The following is a 27,387-nucleotide window of genomic DNA, read 5'->3' on the forward strand; positions in this document are numbered from 1 at the left end:
GGAGGCAAACGCACTTTCCGCCCGAAGTGGCCGCGTCCGGCAGTCAGACTTCCCCTCCTTCTGAAGCCGTCTTGCTTCCGTGTCCTTCAGAGTTCTCTTCAGAGAGGACGCAGCCGCCCCGGCCGATTGTGACGATCTGAGGCCCGAGCAAACCAACAACTCGAGGTGGCCACTCCTCAGGATCGCCCTCGGCCGCTGGTCAGCGCCCTCTACAGGGAGAGAAGTCCCATCTGGGGTGCCATTGTTAGCCAAATGGGCTCGTTTCCCCCTGGAGCTGCCCAATTACCCCAAGGAGGCACGGGAGTCTAGAAGACGGCTTTAAGTTTTTATTGACCAGTCAGCTGAGTGGGTGCTCTCCTTGGCTAATGCCAGAGAGAGAGAGCCCCTTACAAGTACAGAGCAGCCTTTTTATACCTAGCAACAAACAACTTAGCATGCATACCTTATACGTATATGCGGAAGGAACATTTCAAAGGGCCTTGTATGCAGATTGAGAGAGGGGCAAGGGAATGGATACATAACAGGATGCGGTTTAACATTTTACTTGAACTTATCACCTCTTTCCTTAGCACCCCCCTCCTCTCCCCCCTGCACTCCACTCTGAGGCATATGTTAGACTAAAATAGCAGTGCCTGTCTGTCTCACCTAGGCTGGTGGTTTGGCCACCTTGTCTTATCGCATAATCTTGCTGCACAGAGGGCTGCAGCGGGTGTTTTGCAGAGACAGCCGTTGCTCCTGATATAACAGCTGGGCTTATAAGAAAATAGTTGACCTGTTGCTCTAACAGTCGGGAGGCTGGAGCTGGTGCTCCTTCCCCAAGCTCTCAAATGTTTGGGGGTGGGGTGGGGTGGAGAGGACCATTTGAGGGGGAGCAGGGAGCTTGATCAAGGTGGGTGAATTAGCGCTGTCTGCATGGCTGCCTTTGTTGGGGAAACTTGTGCTGGTGAGGGGTGTTTCCCCCTCCCCTCCACCCCTCTGACCAACATAATGTTTTACTGATCAATGGGCTAGTGTAGACATAGCTTTAGTAAATGCTGGTTAACTTTTCTGGATGGCCCCCTGCAGACAAAGCCTGAGGTAAATGTACTCAGGCCTCCTCAGGGGCAGATTGTAGTTTTTTTATTATGAAACAAGCCACTAGAAGAACTTTTAAATAAGAGAAATAATTTACAGGGTTTTACAAAAGCACAGAGGGAATATTCCACATCCACCACCCATGCACAATACCCCAACGCTTTCATTGTATCTAGCCCAACACCCCATTCCACGGGCTAACAACCACACACGTACAGGCAGGGGGCTCAAACTATTAACCGTGGGCATCCCTCAAACTGGACCCCTGAGTGTTAGTGTTTTCTACATCTGGCTGCTCTGCCTCCCAGCTGTTGTTAAGCTTGTCCCTTGGCTCTCACAGCTCTTGGATGGAACACAACATGCAGCTACGATGTTCTGAACTTTTCCCGCTGCTTCCAGCATGTCCCCTAAACAGCGTCATCTGCCCATCAGGTGGCCCAATGCACACTTGCCCACCATCCAGTAGTTACTAGGGTGATAGTGAAATGTCCCTTTCTGGCCACATGGCCTGCATGTGGCCTCATTAATCAGGGTATCTGAGGGGAACCCAGCTCTCACAGAATAACGGGATCAACCTCCATGCAATTAATGTCCATAGTGTTCTAGGGGCAAACAGTTCTTCCTCTGTTAATTTAAAGAGCACGGAGTGTCAACAACTGCTACCAGCAGGGACCCTCCCAAACCACCCTGCCTGTCCGTCTTTGGTGCACCATGGAGAAATATCACTTTGTGTTTATAAATTCTGCACCCTGGTCGGGAGCGGGGCAAAGGAGAGGCACATGGTTCCCATCAGATGTCCTGACACAGTTTGGGAACCCCATGTGTGCAAAGCCACCAGTGATTTCCTGAGCATTACCCAGCAGCGTGACCTGGTTGGCCAGCACCTTGTCAATGGCACAGCCGTCCTGCCTGGGCATGGCCCCAAGAGTTGATCTCCCTGTGCCGAATTGGTTGGCTACAGACCAGTTACGTGGTGGGACGGCCAACTTCCAGAGGGCAGCGGTGAGCCATTTCTCCATGTGTGTGGGCACCGTGTGTCGCTACGTGTCGCTGAAGCTCCGGAGTCCGTTCTGCACAGAGCTCAGACTAGGTAACCTTCCCCAGCCGGAGATTGTCTCACCACTGCTGGGTCGCCCCAGCCCTGCAGAACCGTCCTCTCCCGCCGACCTACGCCGGGTTCCCGGGCCCAGAAACAGCACTGAACCCTGTGTAGCTGATACAGGAACTGGTCAACAAGTTCCAACAGCTCAGTATTGTCCTCTGCCTCCTGGTGCCACCAACACAGTGTGGTCTCAGCCGTAGAATATTCTCCTGCTCCGGCATCATCTGCTCGGTGGTGCAATGGGTGAAGTCCAAGGACAAATTGTCCAGCTTTGACTGCTGTAATACAGCCCAAGCTACCTCTGTGTACTGGCGGTTGTCCCATGGCAGAGGGGAGCAGTGTTGGATCCAGGCTGGCTGGCAGCAGGTTGACAATGGTGGAAGCCCAGGGTGAAAGGAACCACGGGGGTGCAGACAGTGGAAACCTGGGACTTTAAAAAAAAAACATTTGAACCCACCTGGCTTCCCACGATACACAGCAAAAGCAATCCCAGGATGCTCGCTGCTCAGGAGTGAAGCAAAGGACCCTGGGATGTCCCTGGAGGATGCTCTGCCGTCAGTGCATAGCAAATGGCCGCTGTGTGTTCCCATGATATGAACTGAAAATGGAACGGGAATGGGCCGTGTGTGGGCACGCGATTGCATCCTGCAAGTTACCCGACATGCATCAAAGAACTTGGGATTACAGGCCCCATGTAGACACATATTTAGTCCCTGCCAGACACTTTGTAGTTCATGAGAAGTCTAGCAATCCATGGCCAACCTCCTGACACCTGAACCGTGTACTGGATTCTCCCCTCTTCACCTTCACACACGGTGATTAAATTCTCCCCCCACCCGGAGACAAACTCCAGCTCCTGCCCATCCCACCGGATCAGCAGCCTGGCGTTCTCCAGCACGCACCGGGGCTCCTGGCAGAAACCCTGCCAGGCTCGGTCAAAACAGGTTCTCAGGGCGTCAGTGTCTCTATGACAGGACCCCAGTTCACTCAACACGCTCCGTAGGGTGTCAGCACTCAGTGACAGCCGGCGGGCGCGTAGCTGAGCCAGGTACACATGCACTGGGATCTTCACAACACGGTACTGGGCTTTCCTGTCCCTATAGCTCACGGAGATCTCACACTGCCCCTCCCCTGAGAGGAACTGCAGGCTCCCCCCATCCCACCGGATCCTCATCCTGGCGTTCCCTTGCACCCACGGGGGCTCCTGGCTGAACTGGGAAATGGCCTCCCCAAAGCAGCCGCTCAGCTCCTCACCCAGCCCCCCCCAGCGCCACATTCTGTCCCGCACCCTCGCTAGGTCTGCGACACTCAGCGGTTCTGAGCTGGCATGTGACCAAGTCACTGGCCTGTCCCCTCCCAGCTCTGTGATGTGATACTGGGGTCTCCCATCGGCGAGGAGCACCGAGATCTCACACTGCCCCTGGCCGGAGACAAACTCCAGCTCCTCCCCGCCCCACCGGATCAGCAGCCTGGCGTTCTCCTGCACACACCGGGGCTCCTGGCAGAAACCCTGCCAGGCGCAGTGAAAACAGGCTCTGAGATCATCTCTGTCCCCCATACATGACCCCAGTTTGTCCCGCACTCTCCACAGCGTGTCAACGCTCACTGGTTCTGGGCGGGCGCGTAACCGAGCCAGGTACATGTGCATAGGGAGCTCCCCAACCTCGTACTGGGGTGTCCCGTCCCTACAGTACACAGAGATCTCACACTGCCCCTCACCCGAGAGGAACTGCAGGTTCCCCCCGTCCCAGCGGATCAGCAGCCTGGCGTTCCCCTGCACACACCGGGGCTCCTCGCGGAAACCCTGCCAGGCACAGAGAAAACAGGCTCTCAGAGCGTCAGTGTCTCCATGACAGGACCCCAGTTCACTCAACACTCTCCGTAGGGTGTCAGCGCTCAGTGACTCTCGGCAGGTGTGTAGCCGAGCCAGGTACACAGGCACTGGGATCTTCACAACACGGTACTGGGGTTTCCCATCCTCATAGCGCACAGTGATCTCACATTCCCCCTTCCCCGAGGTGAACTCCAGCTCCTCCCCACTCCACCGGATCAGCAGCCTGGCGTTCTCCTGCACACACCGGGGCTCCTGGCGGAAACCCTGCCAGGCGCAGTGAAAACAGGCTCTGAGATCATCTCTATCCCCCATACATGACCCCAGTTTGTCCCGCACACTCCACAGGGTGTCGGCACTCAGTGGTTCTGGGTGGGCGCGTAACCGAGCCAGGTACATGCGCATGGGGAGCTTCCCAATGTCATACTGGGGTCTCCCGTCCCTGTAGCGCACGGAGATCTCACATTCCCCGTCCCCTGAGAGGAACTCCAGGCTCCCCCTGTCCCACTGGATCCCCATCCTGGCATTCCTCTGCATGCACGGGGGCTCCCGGCTGAACTGGGAAATGGCCTCCCCAAAGCAGACACTCAGTTCCTCACCCAGCGCCCCCCAGCGCCCCAGTCTGTCCCGCACCCTCGCTAGGTCTGCGACACTCAGCGGCTCTGGGCTGGTGTGTGACCAAGTCACTGGCCTGTCCCCTCCCAGCTCTGTGATGTGATACTGGGGTCTCAGCTCGGTGTGGAGCACCAAGATCTCACACTGCCCCTGGCCGGAGATGAACTCCAGCTCCCCCCCGTCCCAGCGGATCAGCAGCCTGGCGTTCTCCTGCACACACCGGGGTTCCCGGCAGAACCTCTCCAGGGCGAGGTCCAGGCAGCTGCCCAGCTCCTCGCCCAGCTCCCCGCATCGCTCCAGTCCGTCCTGCGCTCCCTGCAGGGTCTCCATGCTCAGCAGCTGGGGGCGGGCGCGTAACCTGGCCAGACACACATCCCCCGTGGGCTCAGCGACGTGGCACTGGGGCTCCCCATCGGTGTCACACACGCGCATCTCACACTCCCCGTCCCCTGAGGTGAGCATCAGCTCTGCCCCCTGGCTTGGGATGGCCCTCCTGCAGCTGCCCTGTACACCCGGGGGTTTTCTGGGGGACTCACACAGGCCCCGAGCCAAAGAGCTGCTCTGGGGTTTGGCCTTTTCCTCCCACATCTTCACTCTTGGCTGCACAGTCTGTTGTTTTTTCTCATTCTCCGTTTCCGGAGCCTGAACCACAGCCCAGCCTGTGACTTGTACGTTACCCTAGACTTCTCCCCTCTCTGACCATGGAGACACACCCGCACCACGGGCCCGAGATCCGGGTCACAGTTTGGTTTTGTGTTGCCCTTAGTGGGGCTCTAGATCGGAGTCCTGCAGAGCGGGGCTGAAACGGGCTCTCAGCTCATCCGTCGCGTCCCCCTGGGATTGCAGCTTCCACCAGGTTCCCAGGGCGGAGCAGACGCAGGTCGCATGGATCCATGGTTTCCGGAGCATCCTCCTCCCAAGGGCCTCCGCTCAGCTCCTCTCCTGTCCTGCTCCAGCAGATACTGAGGAGAAAACAGGGGAATATTAGGGCTGGTCAGGGGGAGAGTCTGGAGTCTCCCAGAGCTGTAGGCCTCAGCCCCAGGCAATGGCCCATGGAGCAGACACAGGAGAGAAGTTTTTCTGTCTGTAATGGCACCAGGCCGGGTGTCCAACATGCAGCCCGGGGCTGGATCCAGCCTTCGCTCTGCGTTTACGTGGCTGCACAACATGTTCAGCTTGTGCAGGGTTTGGGAGCGGAGACACTAAAGGAACGAGGGGCTGTGACGCTGAGTGTCACCACGCCTGACTTTCAGGTGTCTGGCAGATCACTGCCATTCACCGCGCCTGAGTTTGGTGCCTTGGCTCCTATACAATGAATGGGAAGAGCCAGGTGCTTGAGACTTCGATTCACACAAAAGCCAGCAGGTTAGGTAGGGGGACACGTAAGTCAGCCTGTCAAAATCTGCCCCTTACTGTTACATAAAGGCCACATCCTGCCATTGACCTGAGTGCGAGACCTGCTGTGCATTGTGGGAAGTGCGTAGTTCAGAATTTAAACCCCAGCCCAGAGATCACAGCCCTAGAGGGAACCCGGCCCTGTGCTCTGAATGAGTCTGAAACCCCTGCCACAAGCGTTCTCACTTGTGTGAGAACATCTCACCCCACTGTGTCTCCTCCTGTTCTTCATCTCCTGTCCTCCTCCCCTGTGGTCTGAACGTTTCCATATCCCTGTACGTGTGTCTCTGCTGCCTGAACCCCTCTCCCCCTGCCACCTACACGCGTTTCCCTGCTAGCTCTGTCACCTGCATTCTCTCCTCATCTTCCTACACACCAGCTGTTTAGCAAAGGGGCCTAAATACGTACATCCCATGCGGATGGGTCCCTGAAAGGCTGGGCCACTGGGGTGGTGGAGTGCTGCAGCGTTAAAGCCAGGAGCAGTGGGTTTAAGGGGGTGAGGGGTCTCTAAAGCAGGGGGTTTGGGGAAGGGAGTCCCTGTCCTGTCCTCCTTGAGCAGAGCAGGTGGAAGAAAGGATGCGACATGCAGAGTTCTCCTGTGATAAGAACATAAGAGCATAACATAAGAATGGCCATACTGGGTCAGACCAAAGGTCCATCCAGCCCAGTATCCAATGCCAATCACTTAGTTTTTTGAGATCTTTTTGAAGTTCTTCACAGTCTGCTTTGGTCTTAACTATCTTGAGCAGTTTAGTATCGTCTGTAAACTTTGCCACCTCACTGTTTACCCCTTTCTCCAGATTATTTATAAATAAGTTGAATAGGATTGGTGCTAGGACTGACCCTTGGGGAACATCACTAGTTACCCCTCTCCATTCTGAAAATTTACCATTTATTCCTACCCATTATTCCCTGTCTTGTAACCAGTTCTTCTTATCCCATGACAATTTAATTTATGTAAGAGCCTTTGGTGAGGGACCTTTTCAAAAGCTTTCTGGAAATCTAAATACACTATGTCCACTGGATCCCCCTTGTCCACATGTTTGTTGACCCCTTCAAAGAACTCTAATAGATTAGTCAGACATGATTTCCCTTTACAGAAACCATGTTGACTTTTGCCCAACAATTTATGTTCTTCTATGTGTCTGATAATTTTATTCTTTACTATCGTTTCAATTAATTTGCCCGGTACTGACGTTAGACTTACCTGGTCTATAATTGCTGGGATCACCACTAGAGCCATTTTTAAATATTGGCGTTACATTAGCTATCTTCCAGTCATTGGGTACAGAAGCTGATTTAAAGGACAGGTTGCAAACCATAGTTAATAGTTCTGCAACTTCACATTTGAGTTCTTTCAGAACTCTTGGGTGAATGCCATCTGGTCCCGGTGACTTGTTACTGTTAAGTTATCAATTAATTCCAAAACCTCCTCTAGTGACACCTCATAAATAAAATAAAAATAATAAATGAATGGAGATATCCTATCTTGTAGAACTGGAAGGGACCTTGAAAGGTCATTGAGTCCAGCCCCCTGCCTTCACTAGCAGGACCAAGTACCAATTTTGCCCCAGATTCCTAGGTGGCCCCCAAAAGGATTGAGCTCACAACCCTGGGGTTCAGCAGACCAATGCCCAAACCGAGCTATCCCTCCTCCCCTAAATGCCTCAGATTTGTCACAGATTGAGTGGGGCTGAAATTTACCCTCACCGTGAGCTCAACTATAATTAGTATGCAAAAGTTCAAATAAAATGTTACAATCTAAAATAAGAAACGCTGAAGGGAAAAAGGTACAAATGAGAGACAGAAAGTCAGGAGTTAGTCCAAACAAAGGTGCCTCCTGATACAACCCAAGGATAGAGTTAAAATTCTGCTTGGTAAATGAGAAAATGTGGGTCTGGAAATTAATGAACCACAATCGGTGGGACGGATATTATGCCTAGTTGGTGGACAAAATAATGAGGGGATGGGCTACTCCTCCCATCACTCCCTTTTTGGGTTCTCGAAGAGAGAGACTTTGCGGGGGAAATACAGAAGAACAGAGGGAGGCTGTCATCATCATGGCTACCAACCCCCACCCTTTCCTGGGACCCTGGGCCTTCACCATCCCGATCCTGAGAAATGTTCTGACCAGACCGGGCTAGAGAGTCTGATCCAGATGACACCGCCTGAATCCCAAACACCATCTGAGATGAAAAAGGATTGGACCTTAACAACAACTCCAATCCATCTCAACTAACTTCTTTTCTTTTCCCCAAGGGACAGTTATTACCATCTTCGCTACCCTCTAATAGACTGTCAAACAAACAGGTTTGTTCTTTAAAGATTCTCTCCAGCTAAAGGGAAAGTCAACAGGGGATGTTGTTACGATGAAAGCCTTACGTAATGCTTTCCATTTCCAATGCTTCCACTGTTTTTCCTTCTTTTCTTTGTCTTTAAAGGTTTAAAGGATTTTTAATGGGGTGTTTGCCATGAGACTAGGCAGGCTGATGTCTCTAGAGACCAAACACCAAACCATAATGCTGGGCAGGGGCTGGGTTATGATAACACCTTTGTAACATGTGTTCCTTCTAAATTAATTCCACAGCCCCCACCCCCAGAATGTGGAGCACTTGAGAGCCCTGGTCGTCCTCTCCCCTCTACATGCTTCCCTGCCACTTGGCTCCTTTCTCCTCGCTCCCTTGGATCTACAGGGGTTTGCCAGACTTTCCGTTCTCCAGAATGCAGAGACATTGTTCTAATTAGACACAGCTTGCAGTAAGGGAGGATTAAATGTATGACAGGTTCATACACAGGGGTCATGATGAAAAGTCGCGTCAAGAAACATAAAATTATGGGCATTAGGGGGAATTATGTTTTCTAAGAAGATCAGTAAAATTACTGGGAAATTTTACATGGTATTAAAGTTAAATACTATTGTATTTGCTGTCAAATATTAATACTGCTGGTTTAAAAAAATTGCCAGTGGTTTCTTATAAAAGAGAGAAGTAGTTATATGGTTTGCTGGTACATGCTGACCCTATTGGTTATGTAAAACCAGAACATTTTATCTAATCCTGCTCCTTGGAATTTCTCCTTATCGTGTAGTTATTGCATCCGTATGATTCAAAGTACAAATTTCAACCATCCCTTCCCTGGCAGAAGGATTTCCATTGGTTGGGGGATAACATGTGATCCTTTCCTAATTACACAGATGAAATATATGTTTGAATTGTACATAGTAGAGACCACCTGACCTTTGCTATGGAGAATTGCTGACCATCAATCTGCCGTTAGGAAGGGCGGTACCATCTCCCCTATTGCTGGTCATTTTATAGATCAAAACCATTCTGTTAGCCCCTTAGGATTTGGGGGGGGGGGGGGGTTGAATATAATTTTAGATCAAACAGAGGAGGAGAGAGAACTAACAAACTTCATCAAAGGGAGACGATTTATATTTAAAAACCTTGTCACTTCTTGGACCGTAGGAATTCCCAGATGGGATCAGACCTGTTGTCCATGTTGCCCAGGCCCTTGTCCCTGAGGGAAGAGGCAAGGAACTCCAAAGTTACCTGGGACCCTAACAGCCCCTCAATCCCAGCTGGCAAAGAGTTCAGTCACATAACAGCAACTCCTATCAGATCTGACAAACTCACCCAAACAACCTTAACTCTGCCCTTGTGTCATCCTCCTTAGAACAACTGAAAACAGCAAATAATCCTATCCTTATAGAAACAAACATTGAAAAGTCTGAAAATACACAGTGCAAGTCACCAACACAACCTTAACTCTGCCCTCTAGTTGTTATTGTTAAACAGCTGATTGTGCATGAAATAACTAACCTCCTCTCCAAACTAGAGTCCTCCTCCTTCAGATCTTCCTCTATCTCAGGGGTTCTCAAACCTTTTTTGCTGGGACCCCCTTTGAAAATATTTCAGGCTGTGATAACCCCTCTATAACAGGCCACCCTTACTTCTGTGCTGCTGCTGGCAGTGGTGCTGCTTTCAGAGCTGGGCATCCAATTAGCAGCCACTGCTTTTGTGGCTCACCGCTACAATAGTCTTGCAACCCCCTTTTGGGTCGGGACCCCCAGTCTGAGAAACACGGCTCTATCTCTTCTTCCTGGCTGAAGCCAGATCAGAAAACAAATGTAGCGTCTCTTGGCCAAACCCATTTTATCCGAGCTATGAAGGGGCAAAAATGTTTGGAAACTTTTTGAAACTCTAGAAGAGCTTTTTCCTGGCTCCCCTGAATCTCAGTACTGCCTTGTCTGTTTCACCACAGATTTTCCATGAACATTCTCCCCTTCTAGAAACCCTTTCTGCCACTTTTCAGGCAGATTGGTTATGTTCTAGTGAAGTTAGAGAGGACACAACTGACCTGAAATTGAAATGAGAAAGTCTCATTTCATGTTTTAACAACCACTATTGAAGGGGGAGGATTTACTTATCGTATCCTTTCACTGTGAAATGTAGCTGTTAGCCCTAGAATGAGAGAAAAGAGTGGGGCAAAGGGTCAAAACACCCTAGCACCTGCATCCATGCTGGCTGGGGCAGGAGGGGAAACACATGGCTGAGGATATCTGAATAGCCTGTTCTTCCTGCCCTGGGGACTGTGATTCCAGGTGGAGGGGAGAGTGACACAAATGACTGGGAGAAGAGAAATTCCTCATGGGATCCCTGGGTAGGAATCCCCTCCTACCCCTATAAAATCTCCCACTGGGACACTGGGGCCTCCTCCGAGCCCCTTCCCCTCCCAGCACAGACCCCTGCAGCTCAGCTCAGGGATGGTTATTATTTGTGTAGCCACAAAACCCTCTGGTAACTCGCAGTGACGTCTGCTGAGCTCTGTTCCCAGCCAGGCTAAAGCATCTCACCCCCTTACTAAAAACACCCAAACAACTAAGGGCATCACGAGCTAAGGTGACAATCCTAATGTTCTGCGCCCAAACAGCCTTAACTCTGCCCCTGCAACAAAACATGCCCACCCTAAAACTGTCTCTCCTAAAGGACATAAACACTTTAATCCCTCTCTCTTCTCCCAAAGTCAAAGTTATTCATTTAAAAAAACAGTTAATATTGTCAAGTGACAACAAGGTACCTAAACAGCTAAAATGAAGATGCATCAACACAGCTGTGTTGGGGGAGCCCAGGTCTGGGCTAGCAGTGCCTGCAGGTTGGTATTGAGAGGCACCAGCAGAACTGTGTGGGGAGCCCAGGACTGGGATAGCAGGGGGCTGTGGGTTGGGATTAAGGGGTACCAGCAGAATTGAGGATTGTGGGGGAGGCCAGGGTTGGGATAGCTCATTGGGATTGAGGGACATCAGCAAAACTGGGGGGAGGAATAGCTGGGAGGACAGAAATGTGGGGGGACACAAACATGGGGGACATCTGAGGACAGACATAAAAGGGCAAGAGAGACCATGGGATTTAAAGACGAGAAATGAGGGAGACCTCAAAGGCAGAGAGAGATGGGAACACTGTAGGAAGAGAGGGGTGGGTGGGCTAAGCCCTATGTCTTCTCAGGAGACAGAGAAATGGGAGAACCCCTTTACCACAGGCTGGGAAGGGAGAGGAGAAGAAGCACCCGAAAATGCTGAGGGGTGGGAAGAGGCTCACAATGTGAGGAGTGGGGACAGGTCATTCCATACCCGGTGCCGGGCGCAGCAGAGGGGCCTCCCGCAAACTCCCACAGGGAACAAGAAACTCCTCAGCGGTGGGGGCAGTTGGTGGGGCTGGGGGACCAGGGGTGGCTCAGTTCCCATCTCCCAAAGCCAGCGCCTCCCCCCACTCTCTGAAAATCTTGGGTGAAATGCTGGGAGTTTTCCCGCTGACTTCAGTGGGGCCTGGACTTCATCCTTTTCTGCGTAGGAGAGGGAACAAGAGACAACAGAGAGAGAGACCCTGAGACTAGGTCACCTACTTACCGGGTTAGTGAGGATTTGAAGAGAGACCTTGAAATCTCCCTGATTCCTTCCTCTCTTTTAGGGATCGGCCGACGGGCTCTGCTCTGGCCTCAAATCCCCCATTATCCTCATGACACGTCTTGGTTTCCAAATGCCTCTGGAGCCTTTTCTGGATCAGCACAGACTTTGAGCTCAGGTTAGAGCTGCCCTTTGCCCACAACTGGGCTGGGTCAGGAGAGACACACGGTGGAGGACTAAGGGCCTTTCGCCTGCCCTGATACACCTCCCCTGCGGACTTTGATTCCAGGTGGAGGGGAAAGAGATAAAGAAATGACTGGGAGAAGAGAGACACCCCATGGGAGCCTGGCCCAGCAGTCCTGGATTTCCCATGCTGATGTGTCCCAGTTCAGATGCTGGCTCCAGCCCCTGCCGCCCAGCTGGGATTAGCTGTTGTTAATTATCGGCCTGTCATGTACCCCTTGCACCAACCATCACGCTGCCCGCACAGCTCGTTAGCTTATTGATAAATGCCATTCACAGCCACGCTAAACTCTCCCACCCCTCCCTAACACCCAGACATCTCTGCTGCTGTGGAGAGCCCCAGGGGCCGGTCCCTGCCCAGCTCACCCTCCAGCCGGAGATCCCGGCACAGAGCGGGGTTTTATAGTAATGCTGCTCTTCCAGCTTGTGGCCATCCGGGGGGTTGAACTCTCACAACTGGCCCCATCACCTGCTTCTTGCAATGCACAGCAGCCTGCCCACCCCACCCTGAGCATCCCTGCAGAGCTGGGGAGAGGGGAAGACGGGACCCATGGCCGGGATTCTCTAAGGAACGGGGGAGAAACAGACTCAGATGGGCCTGGGGTGCTGGGAGAGGGGTGCAGAAGAACTAGGCCGGGGTAGTCAATTTTTGTTGTCAAGGTTCAAATCTCTTGGTCAAGGTACAGTCAAGGTCCAGACTCCAGAGAAACATTTTCCACGTCGACATAACAATAATGATACTCATAAGTAAATAAAAATATGTTGTGGTCTGTTTAAATATGTCTGGTGGTCCGGATTTGGCCCACAGTCTGCCTATTGACTCCCCTGAACCAGGTGGTGTGAGGAAGAGTTGTAGAATGAAAGAGAAGAGGCCATGTAATTTACTGGGTCAGTGTATTCCAGGTGCCATGGAAACCAAACCTGGCCACAGGGAATCTAGGTGCCATGGAAACCAGGCCTGAGAGAAACCAGTTGACATGGAAACCAGGCCGCTCAGAAACCTGGTGTCATGGAAACCAAGTTGTACAGAAGTTGGGCTTCAATGACAACGCAAGCCTCAGGGAAACAGGCCTACAAAAAAGCCAGGTGCCATGGAAACGAGATCTTAGGGAAACTGGGCCTCAAAGAAAACGGGCTGTGTAGAAACCAGGCCTCAGAAACCAGGTTTCAATGACTACAGGCCTGTGGGAAATTGGGTGCCATGGAAACTAAGCCATAGGGAAACCAGGCTATACAGAAACCAGGCATCAGGGAAACTAGTACCTTAGCAACCAGGCTTCAGGGAAAGTGGGTAACAGAGAAAATTATTGCCCCAAAAGGCCATCAAGACACCAGGCCCCAGATAAAGCAGCTCATGGCGTCAGCTGTCCTGACAGTGTTGGCCAAATAGGGCCCGTTTCCCCCCGGAGCTTACCTAATTACACCAAGGAGGCACAGAGAGACAAGAAGACGGGTACCAGGTCCTTTATTTGTCAGTCAGCTGAGAGGGTGCTCCTCGGCTCATGCCAGAAGAGACACACCTTACATGGGCAACATAGGCCCTTTTTATAACCAGTAACAAACAATTCAGTTCTCATCCTTTTTACGTCATTATGCTGACCGATAGATAATAGGTTACACAGAATACATATATTATTTTGGGGACGGGGGATACAAGAGACATCTGTTGCGGATACATTTATCATGTTGAAGGGAGAACAAGGTACATCCCTTGACCCTTTGCACTAAATGCCTTGGGGATATATGGGAAAGCGGCTGCAAACTAACTATTTCTCTCTGTTCCCTCTTCCTTATCTCTATTATTTCTGCTAATATGAGTGAAACTACAGCCATCTGCCAGAAACGCTGACCAATACATTTCTGCTTTAACATGTAAGCAGTTAGCATAGAAGTAGGTGAGAGTTCCCAAGATGGAGTCACTGTGGTTCACAGATAGGCCCAGAGCAAAAGAGTTTCATCGACACTTTGGCTTTCCACTCTCCCGAGTTACCTGGTAGCTATGCCTAGTGGATCCCAACAATCCCCCCTTTGAGAATACTCAACAAACCTTTGTCAGAGTTTTCTCATACTCTAAAGACAAAATGCGATTAAGCTCCATGCAATCAGGATTATCATTGAAAATAAAACCAATGCTCAGGGTTCTCGCGGGGAGTATGCCGTGACTATTCAGAAAGATCACAACGCATTCCCAGTGACCCTTACTGTCTTTTGAATAGCAGCTTAAGTCCCAAATCGTCGTTAGCAGTCTTCTCTGCAGGCTGGACAGTTCACTGTTCAGGAGTGGGCACTGCTTTCAGTCGAGAGTGATGAATCCAGTTCTTGTGTCCTTCGACCTTTGCCACTGTATGGGTGACAAGCAGGATGGTGTGGGGTCCCTTCCACTTCTCTTGGAGAGGCTCATCCTTCCAGGTTCGCACGAGAACGGAGTCACCAGGCTGCAGGGAGTGGACCCGGAGTATCCAGTAGAAGAGGCTGTGAATCTTTGGTGTGCCTGTGAAGAAAAGAAAGAACAGCAGACAGAGGGCACATGTACTGAGACAAGAAACCATACCCCATCTCCCACTCCCCTGCCAGAACTGGGGTACCATTCATAGGCCATGCTCTTCCAAACATAATCTCGAAGGGACTAAGCCCTATCCTGCCCTTAGGGAGAGCACAAATGCGAAGTAACACAAGGGGCAAAGCATCAGGCCACTCAAGAGAGGCCTCCTGACAGACCTTTGAGAGGTGTCGCTTGAGTGTCTGATTTGTGCGTTCCACTACTCCACTGGCTTGTGGTCGCCAGGGTGTGTGGAGTTTCCAGGGCATTTGCAGAGCACTTGATATCTTTTGAACCATTTGAGATGTGAAGTGTGTTTCATTGTCAGATTCCATCCACTGAGGAAGGCCGAAGCGAGGAATGATCTCCTTAACAAACTTAAGAGCCACTGTCTTGGCAGTGTTGTTGCGACATGGGAAGGCTTCAGGCCGCCCGCTGAATCGATCCACTAAGACGAGAAGGTACCTGTACTCTTGAGTCCTGGGAAACTCAGTAAAGTCTATTTGCCGCACCAATCCTGGGCCTGGGGTAGGTTCCAGGGTGGCTGGTGGCACTGCTACTTCTGGTCGAGGGTTATTCTTTTGGCAGATTAAACCTTCAGCTTGTACCTGTGATGCTAGTGGTTTAAGTCCAGAGGTTAGAAAATATTTATTCATGAGCTGGATAAGAGCCTCTCTGCCTGCGTGTGTGGTTTGATGCAGTTTCTGCAACACTGGTTGAATCAGGCCCTTGGGCAGGAGGATTTTTCCCTCTGTGGAATAAAGCCATCCCTCCCTGCGTGTGTGGTTTGATGCAGTTTCTGCAACACTGGTTGAATCAGGCCCTTGGGCAGGAGGATTTTTCCCTCTGTGGAATAAAGCCATCCCTCCCTTTCCTGGAGACCGAGACTGTCAGCCAGGTTTCTGTCCTCTTGGGAGTACTGAGGGGCTGCAAGCTCACCCACTGATGGGATGAGGGCATGCATTTGGGCATTCTCCTCAGTTGCTGATTTCAGGGTAGCAGCTCGCTTAGCTTCCCTGTCTGCTCTGGCATTGCCCTTGGTTACATTTTGATCTTCCCTTTGATGGGCTTTGCAATGCACCACTGCTACTGCTGAGGGGAGTTGTACTGCTTCTAACAGCCGGAGAATTTGAGACCCATGGTTGACCGGGGAGCCTTGGGCTGTTAGCATCCCCCTTTGCTTCCACAAACCAGCGTGAGCATGCAATACCCCAAAAGCATACTTCGAGTCAGTAAAGATATTAACCCGTTTGTCTTTTGCCAGCTTGAGTGCCCGAGTCACGGCCACTAGTTCAGCAAGCTGGGCCGACGTTCCTGCTGGTAAACTCTCAGCTTCCACGGTATCATGAAGAGACACAATAGCATAACCAGCCCTCCTTTGCCCATCCACAACAGTACTACTTCCATCTGTATACCATTCCAAGTCAGCATTTGGGAGTGGCTGATCTTTTAGATCTGGGCGGCTAGAATACTGAACATCTATGATTTCTAAACAGTCATGTTCCTGGTTTTCTGTCTCTGGTAGCAATGTAGCTGGATTAAGGGAGGGACAGGTCTGCAGGGTGATTTCAGGATTCTCTAACAGCTTCGCGTGGTACTGAGCAACCCGAGCCTGTGTGAGCCAAAGACCACCCTTAGTGTCCAGCAAGGCTCAGACCATATGGGGAATATACACTTGGACAGTTCCTCCCAGTGTCAGTTTCTCCGCTTCCCCAAGCACTAGAGCAGTAGCTGCGACCGCCCTCAAACAGGCTGGCCATCCCTTTGAAACTTGATCCAGTTGCTTAGGAAAGTATGCCACAGGATGCTTCCAGGCACCTAATAGCTGAAATGCCCTGTCCGCTTCTGGGGACCAGTGAAAGGGGTCATGTTCCGCTCCCTTAACACATTCATACAGAGGTTTAGCCCACAGTCCAAACTCTGGAATCCATATTCTGCAAAAACCTGCCATGCCCAGGAATGCCCTAAGCCGTTTGCTGGGGATGGGAACTTGGCAGATAGCCTCCTTTCTTTCGTTTGAGAGCTGTCTCTCTCCCTGCCTGATGTGAAATCCCAGATATTGAACCTCTGAAACAGCAATTTGGGCTTTGCTTTGAGATACCCTGTATCCTCGCAGTTTAATAAAGTTTAGGAGACTCACAGTAGCTCTGAGACAAGGGATTAGATCCACAGCAGCAATTAGCAAGTCATCTACATATTGCAGCAGGAGGGCTCTGTCTGAATTATCCCACTTCTCCAAGTCTCTGACCAAAGCCTGTCCGAACAGAGTGGGGGAATTTTTAAATCCTTGAGCCAATACTATCCAGCAAAGCTACTTTTTAACCCTTCTGTTGTCCTCATTATGCCTTGCAGTATTTTGCAGATCTCATAGTTGGTTGGGCACATTCAAGCCCCCCTTTCTTGGTTGTCAGCAAAGTTTTGGCTGTGTGTACAATGTCCTTGGACTGAGGCCAGCTGTATTTTCCTCTCAGTTAACTCATTCTGTGTTTTTTTTTTCTTCTTCTCCCTTTCTCGGCTTCTTCTAACTTTCAAAGGAACCTTCTACTCTTCACTTATACACCTTTTCTCTAACCATTAACACATACTCATTGCCATCATACACCTTTCCAGTAACATAACTTCTGTGCAAAGCTTTGAAGCAACAAACCAGGACAAGCACACTCACTTCTGAGGATTTCACTCTGTACAACCTCTGGTGTCCAATAGCTTTCCCTTTTTAAACCTTAAATGCCTTCTCTCTCTTTACCAGATCTTTTATCTGCTATTTTGTTACCCAAAAACAAATTCAAATCTTTTATTCTTCTGGCTTTAACTACCCTGCTGCAGCCACAACCTTTGGTCTTTAGTTAAAACATTTTAAATCTTGTAAAGCGTTAAGTCACCTTAAGGATTAAATGCTAAATACCTTAAACAACACTAGTTTCCTGTGTCTGGCAAAAGTATTCTCAGTTTTGCAACTTTAAAACAATACCGATTCATCTCAAACTTATAAAACACAGATTGTATATAGCAGGAGTGTTCTTCAGCAAATTAGACTAACGTATTCATAGTCAAATAATTCCACTTAAATAACCTCTTGCCTGAATTACTTACAGACATTCCTACCAAGTTTCACTGCTTGATTCCCTCTAGCAACTACAGAGTTAACTTCTCACTCTCTTTTCTTAAATCACTTGCTTGTCTCCCAAAACGACACCCAATCAACTCAGATTTTACCATTCCAATTATTGTCCTGGGGATTTGAAATCCCCATGCTTATAATTACTTACTCCTTTCCTTCCACTATGCCCTCAAAGTTTCCAACCTGTTTTCCAATCTCTCTATCTGTTGCCTACCCGCTTGGGCCCGATCCTGCTTTTTTTTTTTTTTTCACTGAACCGTCCCTTCCATGGGCACCGGCTTTTTTTTCCACTACCAATTTAGCTAGGAGGGTGGGTTTCTCAACTAGCCCCCACCCTTCCTGGTCTCTTCCCTTAAACATTCTTACTCATAAGGCTACCCGAGTCCTCCCTCGTGAGGCTTATGGCTAGCTAGACAACATTCAAAGATAGAAATGAACTTGCTTGGATTCGTTGAGAATTCTCCTGCCTCTGCCTTAGACACATAGACTCATAGACTCTAAGGTCAGAAGGGACCATTATGATCATCTGGTCTGACCCCCTGCATGCTGCAGGCCACAAAACCGTCCCTACCCTTCCCTTGATTCTGCTGATAAAAGCAGCCAGATGTTAAAAGCAACATGACACAAGATCCTGTGTTCCTGGATGGGCTAACACACTCTCAGTAATCAACGGATACAATCCCACCAAGGGGGGGGGGGTTACTCTCTAAAGCCTGTGGGGGTGAAGGAGCCGAAGGGGACACCGATTCTGGCATTACAACAGTGGGAGGGTTCTGGGGTTTAGCAGCCGTTACTACCGAGCCTGTCGGAGTCAAATGGCACTTGAACAAAATATCAGATCATTTTTACATAATACCATTCCATAATCAGCCTGGCGTCTAAACGCCTTCCAATTATTTAACATACATTCCAAGGGTGTCCCAGCATATGTGCTTTGTCCGGACCCCATTATGCTCGTGTTTAATTAAACCTGGTCACGGGTTCAACCGACCCCCCTTGCGATCAAGATATCCTGGTCACGGGGTTTCCCCTCGCAGGAGTCTCGGTGCGGCTAGAGTCGGTTTAAGTCCTAGACCTGGTTATCACAATTTTGGCTTCCAGCATATCATTAGTATGAAAAAGAACAATACCCCTGCCAAGAATAAAAGCAAGCCCTGGGGCTTTTCTACGTCCCAGTAATTGTCCAATACGGTCCACAGACTAGGGAAGTTAGTGAAATTATTTATTAACCGTTGCCTGGCTTAGTTATCATGACCACAAAACATTTGTCCATTTACAGTACCTTTCCACACAGGGATTACCCAAAGGGTCCAATTCTACACTGCGGGGGCGTTATCCCTCAAACCCAAGAGGTAAACGCACTTACCGCCCGGAGTGGCCGCGTCCGGCTGTTGGACCTTCCCCTTCTTCTGGTACCGTCTTATCGCCGTGTCGTTAGGAGTTCTCTTTAGAGAGGACACAGCCGCCCCGACCGATTGTGACGACCCGAGGCCCGAGCAAACCAACAGCTCGAGGTGGCCACTCCTCGGAATCGCCCTCGGTCGTCGGTCAGTGCCCTCCACAGGGAGAGAAGTCCCGGCGGAGTCGCCAATTTGTTGGCCAAATAGGGCCCGTTTCCCCCCGGAGCTTACCTAATTACACCAAGGAGGCACAGAGAGACAAGAAGACGGGTACCAGGTCCTTTATTTGTCAGTCAGCTGAGAGGGTGCTCCTCGGCTCATGCCAGAAGAGACACACCTTACATGGGCAACATAGGCCCTTTTTATAACCAGTAACAAACAATTCAGTTCTCATCCTTTTTACGTCATTATGCTGACCGATAGATAATAGGTTACACAGAATACATATATTATTTTGGGGACGGGGGATACAAGAGACATCTGTTGCGGATACATTTATCATGTTGAAGGGAGAACAAGGTACATCCCTTGACCCTTTGCACTAAATACCTTGGGGATATATGGGAAAGCGGCTGCAAACTAACTATTTCTCTCTGTTCCCTCTTCCTTATCTCTATTATTTCTGCTAATATGAGTGAAACTACAGCCATCTGCCAGAAACGCTGACCAATACATTTCTGCTTTAACATGTAAGCAGTTAGCATAGAAGTAGGTGAGAGTTCCCAAGATGGAGTCACTGTGGTTCACAGATAGGCCCAGAGCAAAAGAGTTTCATCGACACTTTGGCTTTCCACTCTCCCGAGTTACCTGGTAGCTATGCCTAGTGGATCCCAACAACAGCGAGTCTGTTTTTATTATTATTTTACAGCAAATAAGGTGCCAGGTACTGTAGGTAATTATCAGGGGGCCCCCAGGTGTCTGATCTCCTCCCACAGCAGGTGATTGTATAGGACATGGGCTGGTTGGGCCGACCCTCTCTGCACTGCTGGTCTGGCCGTCCTGGCTGTGAATGGGAAGCCGGACGGGGAGTCCTTTGTTCCTGTGTAGGCGAGTGGAATATCCTGCTTCAGTGTTGAGTCCGGCTTTGCTGAATATTCGTAGACACGCTGGGTTAAATTCTGATGACATTTATACTAGCGTAAAACTAGAGTAACTCCAGAGTCCAACGTTTTGCATCCATATGGTGGACCAGATTCCCCACTGTGTGACTCTGGTTTCACACCGGTAGAACCCCTCTGATTTACACCGGACTCTAACTGGTGTAAACCTGGAGTAACACAGTAGCGAGTCAGGCCTGTGTTTGGGTCTGTGTCTGATCGCTGATACATGAAGGATCCTAGTGACAACTGCAGCTAACGTTCCCCCATGAGCCTCTACACCCACCCCCTCCCAGGACCCCTGCCTCTCCCACCCCGCTCCTTACCCCTGCCAGCGAGTCTTGGGTCCCTCCCACTTCCCAGCCCTCAGCACCAAGAGACAACGCCGTGGGTTCAGAAGGGCCCGGCCTGCAGAGCAGGACCCAGGTGCCGGCCGTGCTCTCAGCCATGTGATGTGTGTAGTAGTGACAAGATCACTGCGCAGCCAGACGTGTGCACAGCTTACAGGGAACCCTGCTCCGGGCACCTAGCGGGGCTCAGCCGGAGTGCGAGGTGCGGGTGCCTTTCCCAGGCACGTCCCCCACAGCCATGTTCAGTCTGACAACCACCCTGGCAGAAATCTGTGGGGGCGGGGGGGCACATGACCCTGCATGCCACCCCTCCCCAGGGCTCCCGCTGTCAGCCCTGGGTGGCTGCCCCCCCCCCCCCCCCCCCCCCGTCAGCCTCACGGGGCTGAAACAAAAAAATCCGACATTTAAGAGTTCTATCGCGAGATCATGAGTGAGGCTTAATTTCCCTCAGAAATCATGTCTCTCGTGAAAACTTCCTGAGAGTTGGCATGGCTGCTAAGGGCCGTCAGGCCCCAGTGAACCAAGTCGCCATGGAAACCAGGCTGGGCAGTGAACAGGCCTAAAGGCCAACAGGCTGCAGTGAATCCAGTCGCCATGGAAACCAGGCCAGTCTGTGATTTAATTTTTTAATTTGTCACAGGCCACCAGGTGCTGAGCTGTCGGTGACAATACAGGACCCGCCCGGGGACCAGTCGCTACCTCCCCCGTCAGGAGCCGTGATGCTGTTGGACCAGGGCTGGTTGGGCCGACTCCATGGGGCAGCTGGTTTACTAGTCCTGGCCAGGAATGGGAGGTGTCCAAGGCAGCCCTTTGCTCCTGCCGCAGCGAGGGCCCAGCCAGCTTCGGGGCCACGGCTTTGTGCATCGCTCAGGGTAGTCCCAATCTCCACATGCACCGTGAGGAACAAAGATCCCGTTTGCGTTCTGTATTGTTATTATCGATAGCCCAGGGAACCCACAGTCCCCCCACAAACCAGATCCCGTGGCACTCAGTGCTGTACGAACATATGTTAACAGACAGTCCCTGCCCCGACGAGCCTACATCTAAGACACCATGTCACATGCGGGTGCAACAAAGAAAAGGGGCTGGTGGAGGGTGAGGGGACAGGACCATGTTTTTACAGAGACTAGCTCTACCTACAACTTGTAGGGATATGAGATTTTGTAGTTGGTTGGTGTTTTTTATGGGAGATCTTGTAAGTTTTACAATGTGTAAGATGATGGGACACTCTGGTGATGTGTGTGGCATCAATACCCAGGTAAGGCCAAGATTAGAGTATTCAAACCACAATGTGGTGCTGTTTTCTACCTTCGTTACTGTAGTGTGATAGCCGATTGACTCTGGAGGAATCATAATTTCATTAAACGGGAAATGGATGATAAATACACCCCCTGTTCTATGTATTTCGCCGCCCCAAGCACGGCAGGCAGGCTGCCTTTGGTGGCATGCCTGTGGGAGGTCCGCTGGCACTGCGGATTCGGCGGCATGCCTGCGGGAGGTCCGCCGGTCCTGCGCCTTTGGCGTACCTGCCGCCGAATTGCCGCTGAAGCCGTGGGACTGACAGACCTCCTGCAGGCATGCCGCCAAAGGCAGCCTGACTGCCGCCCTGACACCGACCGTCAGGCCGCCCCCCCCGCGGCTTGCCGCCCCAGGCACGTGCTTGGAGCACCCTGCTTCCAGGAGCTGCTTGAGGTAAGCGCTGCCCTGAGCCTGCACCCCTGAGCCACCCCCCTCCGTGCCCCAACCCCCTGCCTCAGCCCTGATCCCCCTCCCACCCTCGGTCCCAGCCCTGAGCACCCTCTTGTACCCCCAAACCATCATTACCAGCCTCACCCCAGAGCCCACACCCGCAGCCAGAGCCCACCCTCCATCCCCTGCCCCACCCTCGAGCCCCCTCCCACACCTTGAACTCCAAATTTCTGACCCCACCCCAGAGCCTGCACCCAAGCCAGAGCCCTTACCCCCCTCTCCTGCTCCAACCCCAATTTCATGAGCATTCAGGGCCTGCCATAGAATTTCTATTCCCAGATGCAGCCCTCGGGCCAAAAAGTTTGCCCTCCCCTGCTCTAGGGACCCCTAGATGGCCTGATGTGACTGCCTGGGCCTGACAATGGCCAGACATTTTTAACTTGACAGCAGTGGGGTCCACCCTCTGCAAGAGCCAGCCGGCTGTCACACCCAGAGGTGAGGTGCAGGCCCAGCTGACTTGTTAGCCCAGGAAAGGGACAAAGGATGGAGCAGGGGCAAATGGATGGGCAGCTGGAAACTGGGGATTCTCCTGTAGGGAGTTGTGGGGAGACCACATGTTTTGGGGGCAAGACTCCCACAGTGTCTCTGAGGGCAGCTTCCACCTTTCTCTCATCTCTGGGGAACTGTGTGGCACTGCCTGGGGAAGATTGCAGCTCCCCTTTGCTGGGGTCAACTGAGCAGGGGGGAGGGGGCAGGGCACTGTGTGGGGAAGATCACAGCTACCCCCTCTCTGGCAGATAAATCTGTATCTTTCTAGGATGGTATCTCCAGTCCTAAGTCAGATGGGGGAGAGGGGTGGAGGGAAACCTCAGGGTCAAGTCCATAGAGTTCAAGTAGTTCCTCCCTTTCCCTGATGTCTTCTCCCCCTCCATGGGGAGCTAAAACCTACCAGTAAACATGAATCTCCTCATCACCCTGCGCTGTCCCTGGACTAGTTATTCACCCCAGTGCATCCTGGGAGCTGGGATTGGGGACCTGGCCCCCATCTCAACTGGCCCAGAGGAACTGGCTGGGTGGAGGCTGGGCAGGCAGGGAGCGCTAGACCAGGGTGTGTGGTGGTGGGGATTCTCCTTTAGGTACACGGATCCTTCCAGAATTCATACAGTGGATGGGGGAAATCTAGGGGTGTAATACTGAGTTAAATGCACTAAGGACTCATGATGGACGGATTGTAAATGGTTTTTATTATGGAACAAGCCCTCCGAAAATCTTTTAAATAAAGGCGGAATAATTCACAGGGTTTTACAAAAGCACAGAGGGAATATTCCACATCCACCACCCATGCACAATACCCCAACGCTTTCATTGTATCTATCCCAACACCCCATTCCCCAGGCTAACAACCACACGTGTACAGGCATGGGGCTCAAATTATTAACAATTGGCATCCCTGACGCAGGTCCCCCAGGTGTTACTGTTTTCTATGGCTACTCTGCCTCCCAGCTGTTAAGCTTGTCCCTTTGCTCTCACAGCTAGTGGGTGGAACACAACATACAGCTATGATATTCTGAACTTTTCCTGCTGCTTCCAGCCTGTCCCTTAAACAGTGTCATCTTCCCATCAGATGGTCCAATGCACACTTGTTCACCATCCAGCAGTTACCAGGGTGATAGTTAAATGTTTCTTCTTAGCAACAAGAAGAAAGTCAAGGAAAGTGTGGGCCCCTTACTGAATGAGGGAGGCAACCTAGTGACAGAGGATGTGGAAAAAGCTAATGTACTCAATGCTTTTTTTGCCTCTGTCTTCACAAACAAGGTCAGCTCCCAGACTGCTGGACTGGGCAGCACAGTATGGGGAGGAGGTGACCAGCCCTCTGTGGAGAAAGAAGTGATTCGGGACTATTTAGAAAACCTGGACGAGCACAAGTCCATGGGGCCAGATGCGCTGCATCCGAGGGTGCTAAAGGAGTTGGCGAATGTGATTGCAGAGCCATTGGCCATTATCTTTGAAAACTCATGGCGATCGGGGGAGGTCCTGGATGACTGGAAAAAGGCTAATGTAGTGCCTATCTTTAGAAAAGGGAAGGAGGAGGATCCGGGGAACTACAGGCCAGTCAGCCTCACCTCAGTCCCTGGAAAAATCATGGAGCAGGTCCTCAAGGAATCAATTATGAAACGTTTAGAGGAGAGGAAAGTGATCAGGAACAGTCAGCATGGATTCACCAATGGGAAGTCGTGCCTGACTAACCTAATTGCCTTCTATGAGGAGATAACTGGCTCTGTGGATGAGGGGAAAGCAGTGGATATGTTATTCCTTGACTTTGGCAAAGCTTTTGATACGGTCTCCCACAGTATTCTTGCCGGCAAGTTAAAGAAGTATGGGCTGGATGAATGGACTGTAAGGTGGATAGAAAGCTGGCTAGATCGTCGGGCTCAACGGGTAGTGATCAATGGCTCCATGTCTAGTTGGCAGCTGGTTTCAAGCGGAGTGCCCCAAGGGTCAGTCCTGGGGCTGGTTTTGTTTAATATCTTCATTAATGATCTGGAGGATGGTGTGGACTGCACTCTCAGCAAGTTTGCAGATGACACTAAACTAGGAGGCGAGGTAGATACACTAGAAGGTAGGGATCGGATAGAGAGGGACCTAGACAAATTAGAGGATTGGGCCAAAAGAAACCTGATGAGGTTCAACAAGAACAAGTGCAGAGTTCTGCACTTAGGACGGAAGAATCCCATGCACTGCTACAGACTAGGGACCGAATGGCTAGGTAGCAGTTCTGCAGAAAAGGACCTAGGGGTCACAGTGGACGAGAAGCTGGATATGAGTCAACAGTGTGCTCTTGTTGCCAAGAAGGCTAACGGCATTTTGGGCTGTATAAGTAGGGGCATTGCCAGCAGATCGAGGAACGTGATCGTTCCCCTCTATTTGACATTGGTGAGACCTCATCTGGAGTACTGTGTCCAGTTTTGGGCCCCACACTACAAGAAGGATGTGGAAATATTGGAAAGAGTCCAGCGGAGGGCAACAAAAATGATTAGGGGGCTGGAGCACATGACTTATGAGGAGAGGCTGAGGGAACTGGGATTGTTTTGTCTGCAGAAGAGAAGAGTGAGGGAGGATTTGATAGCTGCTTTCAACTACCTGAAGGGGGGTTCCAAAGAGGATGGAGCTCGGCTGTTCTCAGTGGTGGCAGATGACAGAACAAGGAGCAATGGTCTCAAGTTGCAGTGGGGGAGGTCCAGGTTAGATATTAGGAAACACTGTTTCACTATTTCACCATCACAAAGTGAGATGAGTTTTCATGTGGTCTCAGCCTAGTTGTTAGTAGACCTAGTTGAAATAAACTGACCAGTTTCCCTCCCCCTCCTTGTGACATGTATGGTGCTGAGTTGAACATCATTTCTGGTCTCCACTTAGAGGAGTCTAGTGGGTTAGAGTGGGGGGGGGGGAGGAGGAGGAGCCAGGATTCCTGGGTTCTCACCCCAGCTCAGGGAGGGGAGGGGCGGGGCAGGGCAGCTGGGAGCTAGGACTCTTAGGTTCTATCCCTGGGCCTTCCACTGACTGTATAAATGTCCCATTTTGCAGATGGAGAAATGAAGGCACAGGGGGGGGGGCGGGGAGAGAAGATACTTGACAAAGGTGGCTGCTGTTTTAAGATCTCCCAAGGGAATGCACCATTGTGTGGCCTTTAAGTCACCACCCTTGAGACTGCCGTATTGGCGAACCGGGAAGTGGGTCAGGAATGGGCATCAGAACCTGGTGACTAGGGATGGGCCCAAAATGGTTTTCCTATCACAGAAACATTTCAGATTTCAAGAAAACTTCGCTATTCTACACCGGGATTGAGGTGATCCCTTTCCAAGTCCTCTGTGTAAAACCAGAGAGAGGCTCCTGGGACGGACCCTGCCCCCTTCTGGCTGAAAGTTTCAGTTTCCACTAACTTTTGGGGGTCAAAATTCCCAGCCCATTCTGCTCGATGCCCCTGCCTTTCCCATACTGCTGGGGCAGGGGGGTTTAAGTCCTGGTCCAGCTACATGGAAGAAAACTACTGGCTCCTCCCCTAGGTAGAGTTTCTCCAAGGTCACTAAGGGTTACGTCTACACTGCAGTGCCAACCCGCTGCACCAAATTAGAGTGCCCAGGTCGATTCGCTTGGGCTCGGAGCTACAAGTGTGTAGACATTAGGGCTCGGGCTAGAGCCAGGCCCACCCTGCAGGGTTTGAGCCCAGGTCTAGCCCAAGCCTGAACATCTACACTGCAATCTTATAGCCCCCAGCCCACACCCCAGTCAGCTGATCCAGTCCAGCCAGGGGGCCTCATTGCCGTGTAGACGTACCTGTGTTCAGATACTGCCCCTCCACTCCAGGCTGTTCATGCTCAGCCAGAACCCCAGAACTTTCCCAATGATTCCCACACACTCTTGTTTGCTACTTGCACAAAACCGGGGGTCAGATCATCCCCCACACCCTAGGGATCAGTCCCCCTTTAACCATCTGATTTACTCAGATTAACAGCAACTCAGGGCATGGACTGTCTCTGCACAGCATGGCAGGTCCTGAAAGCTCAGATGGGAATAGAACCCAGGAGTCCTGACCCCCCACATGTGCTCTCCTCTAACCCACTAGCCCCCATTCCCTTCCCAGAGCTGGGGAGAGAACCCAGGAGCCCTAGCTCCCAGCTCCCCCTGCTCTAACCCACCCAACCCCACTCCCCTCCCAGAGCCAGGGAGAGAACCCAGGCATCCTAGCCTTAAGCCCTACTGTAATACACCTGTCTGCAGCAATCCCTCAGTTAAAGTACCCCCCAGACATGGGTATTAAAGACACTCATCAAGACACATTGGAAAGTTAAAGCATTCTTAGGAAAAAGTACTAAAAGTGATAAAAGTTAAATAACAAGAACAAGCCTATAAGAACCCCACCCCTCAAATCCTAACCCCTTACCAGGTCAGGGGACTCTCCTGTATCTTCCAGCCAAAAGAAAGACCAGACAGCACATACCCCTTCAGCCACACAACTGCATACAACTGC

General features: G+C 51.1%; 1 protein-coding gene across 1 annotated transcript; it reads right to left on the reverse strand.

The window, feature by feature from the left end:
• Positions 1 to 1,104: 1,104 nt before the first annotated feature.
• Positions 1,105 to 27,387, reverse strand: LOC135974676 (uncharacterized). Its single transcript, XM_065563090.1, has 2 exons — positions 27,301 to 27,387; positions 1,105 to 5,584 (listed from the first exon to the last, which is right to left on the reverse strand). Exon 2 carries the CDS (start codon positions 5,208 to 5,210, stop codon positions 2,883 to 2,885), a length of 2,328 nt encoding a protein of 775 aa, XP_065419162.1. The 5' UTR covers positions 5,211 to 5,584; positions 27,301 to 27,387; the 3' UTR covers positions 1,105 to 2,882.

Source organism: Chrysemys picta, chromosome 12 (assembly GCF_011386835.1).
Source record: "Chrysemys picta bellii isolate R12L10 chromosome 12, ASM1138683v2, whole genome shotgun sequence".
NCBI lineage: Eukaryota > Metazoa > Chordata > Testudines > Emydidae > Chrysemys > Chrysemys picta.

What these genes read in the sequence shown, in the direction of transcription:
- LOC135974676 (XM_065563090.1), bottom strand. Translation starts at nt 5,210, where the DNA reads ATGTGGGAGGAAAAGGCCAAACCCCAGAGCAGCTCTTTGGCTCGGGGC.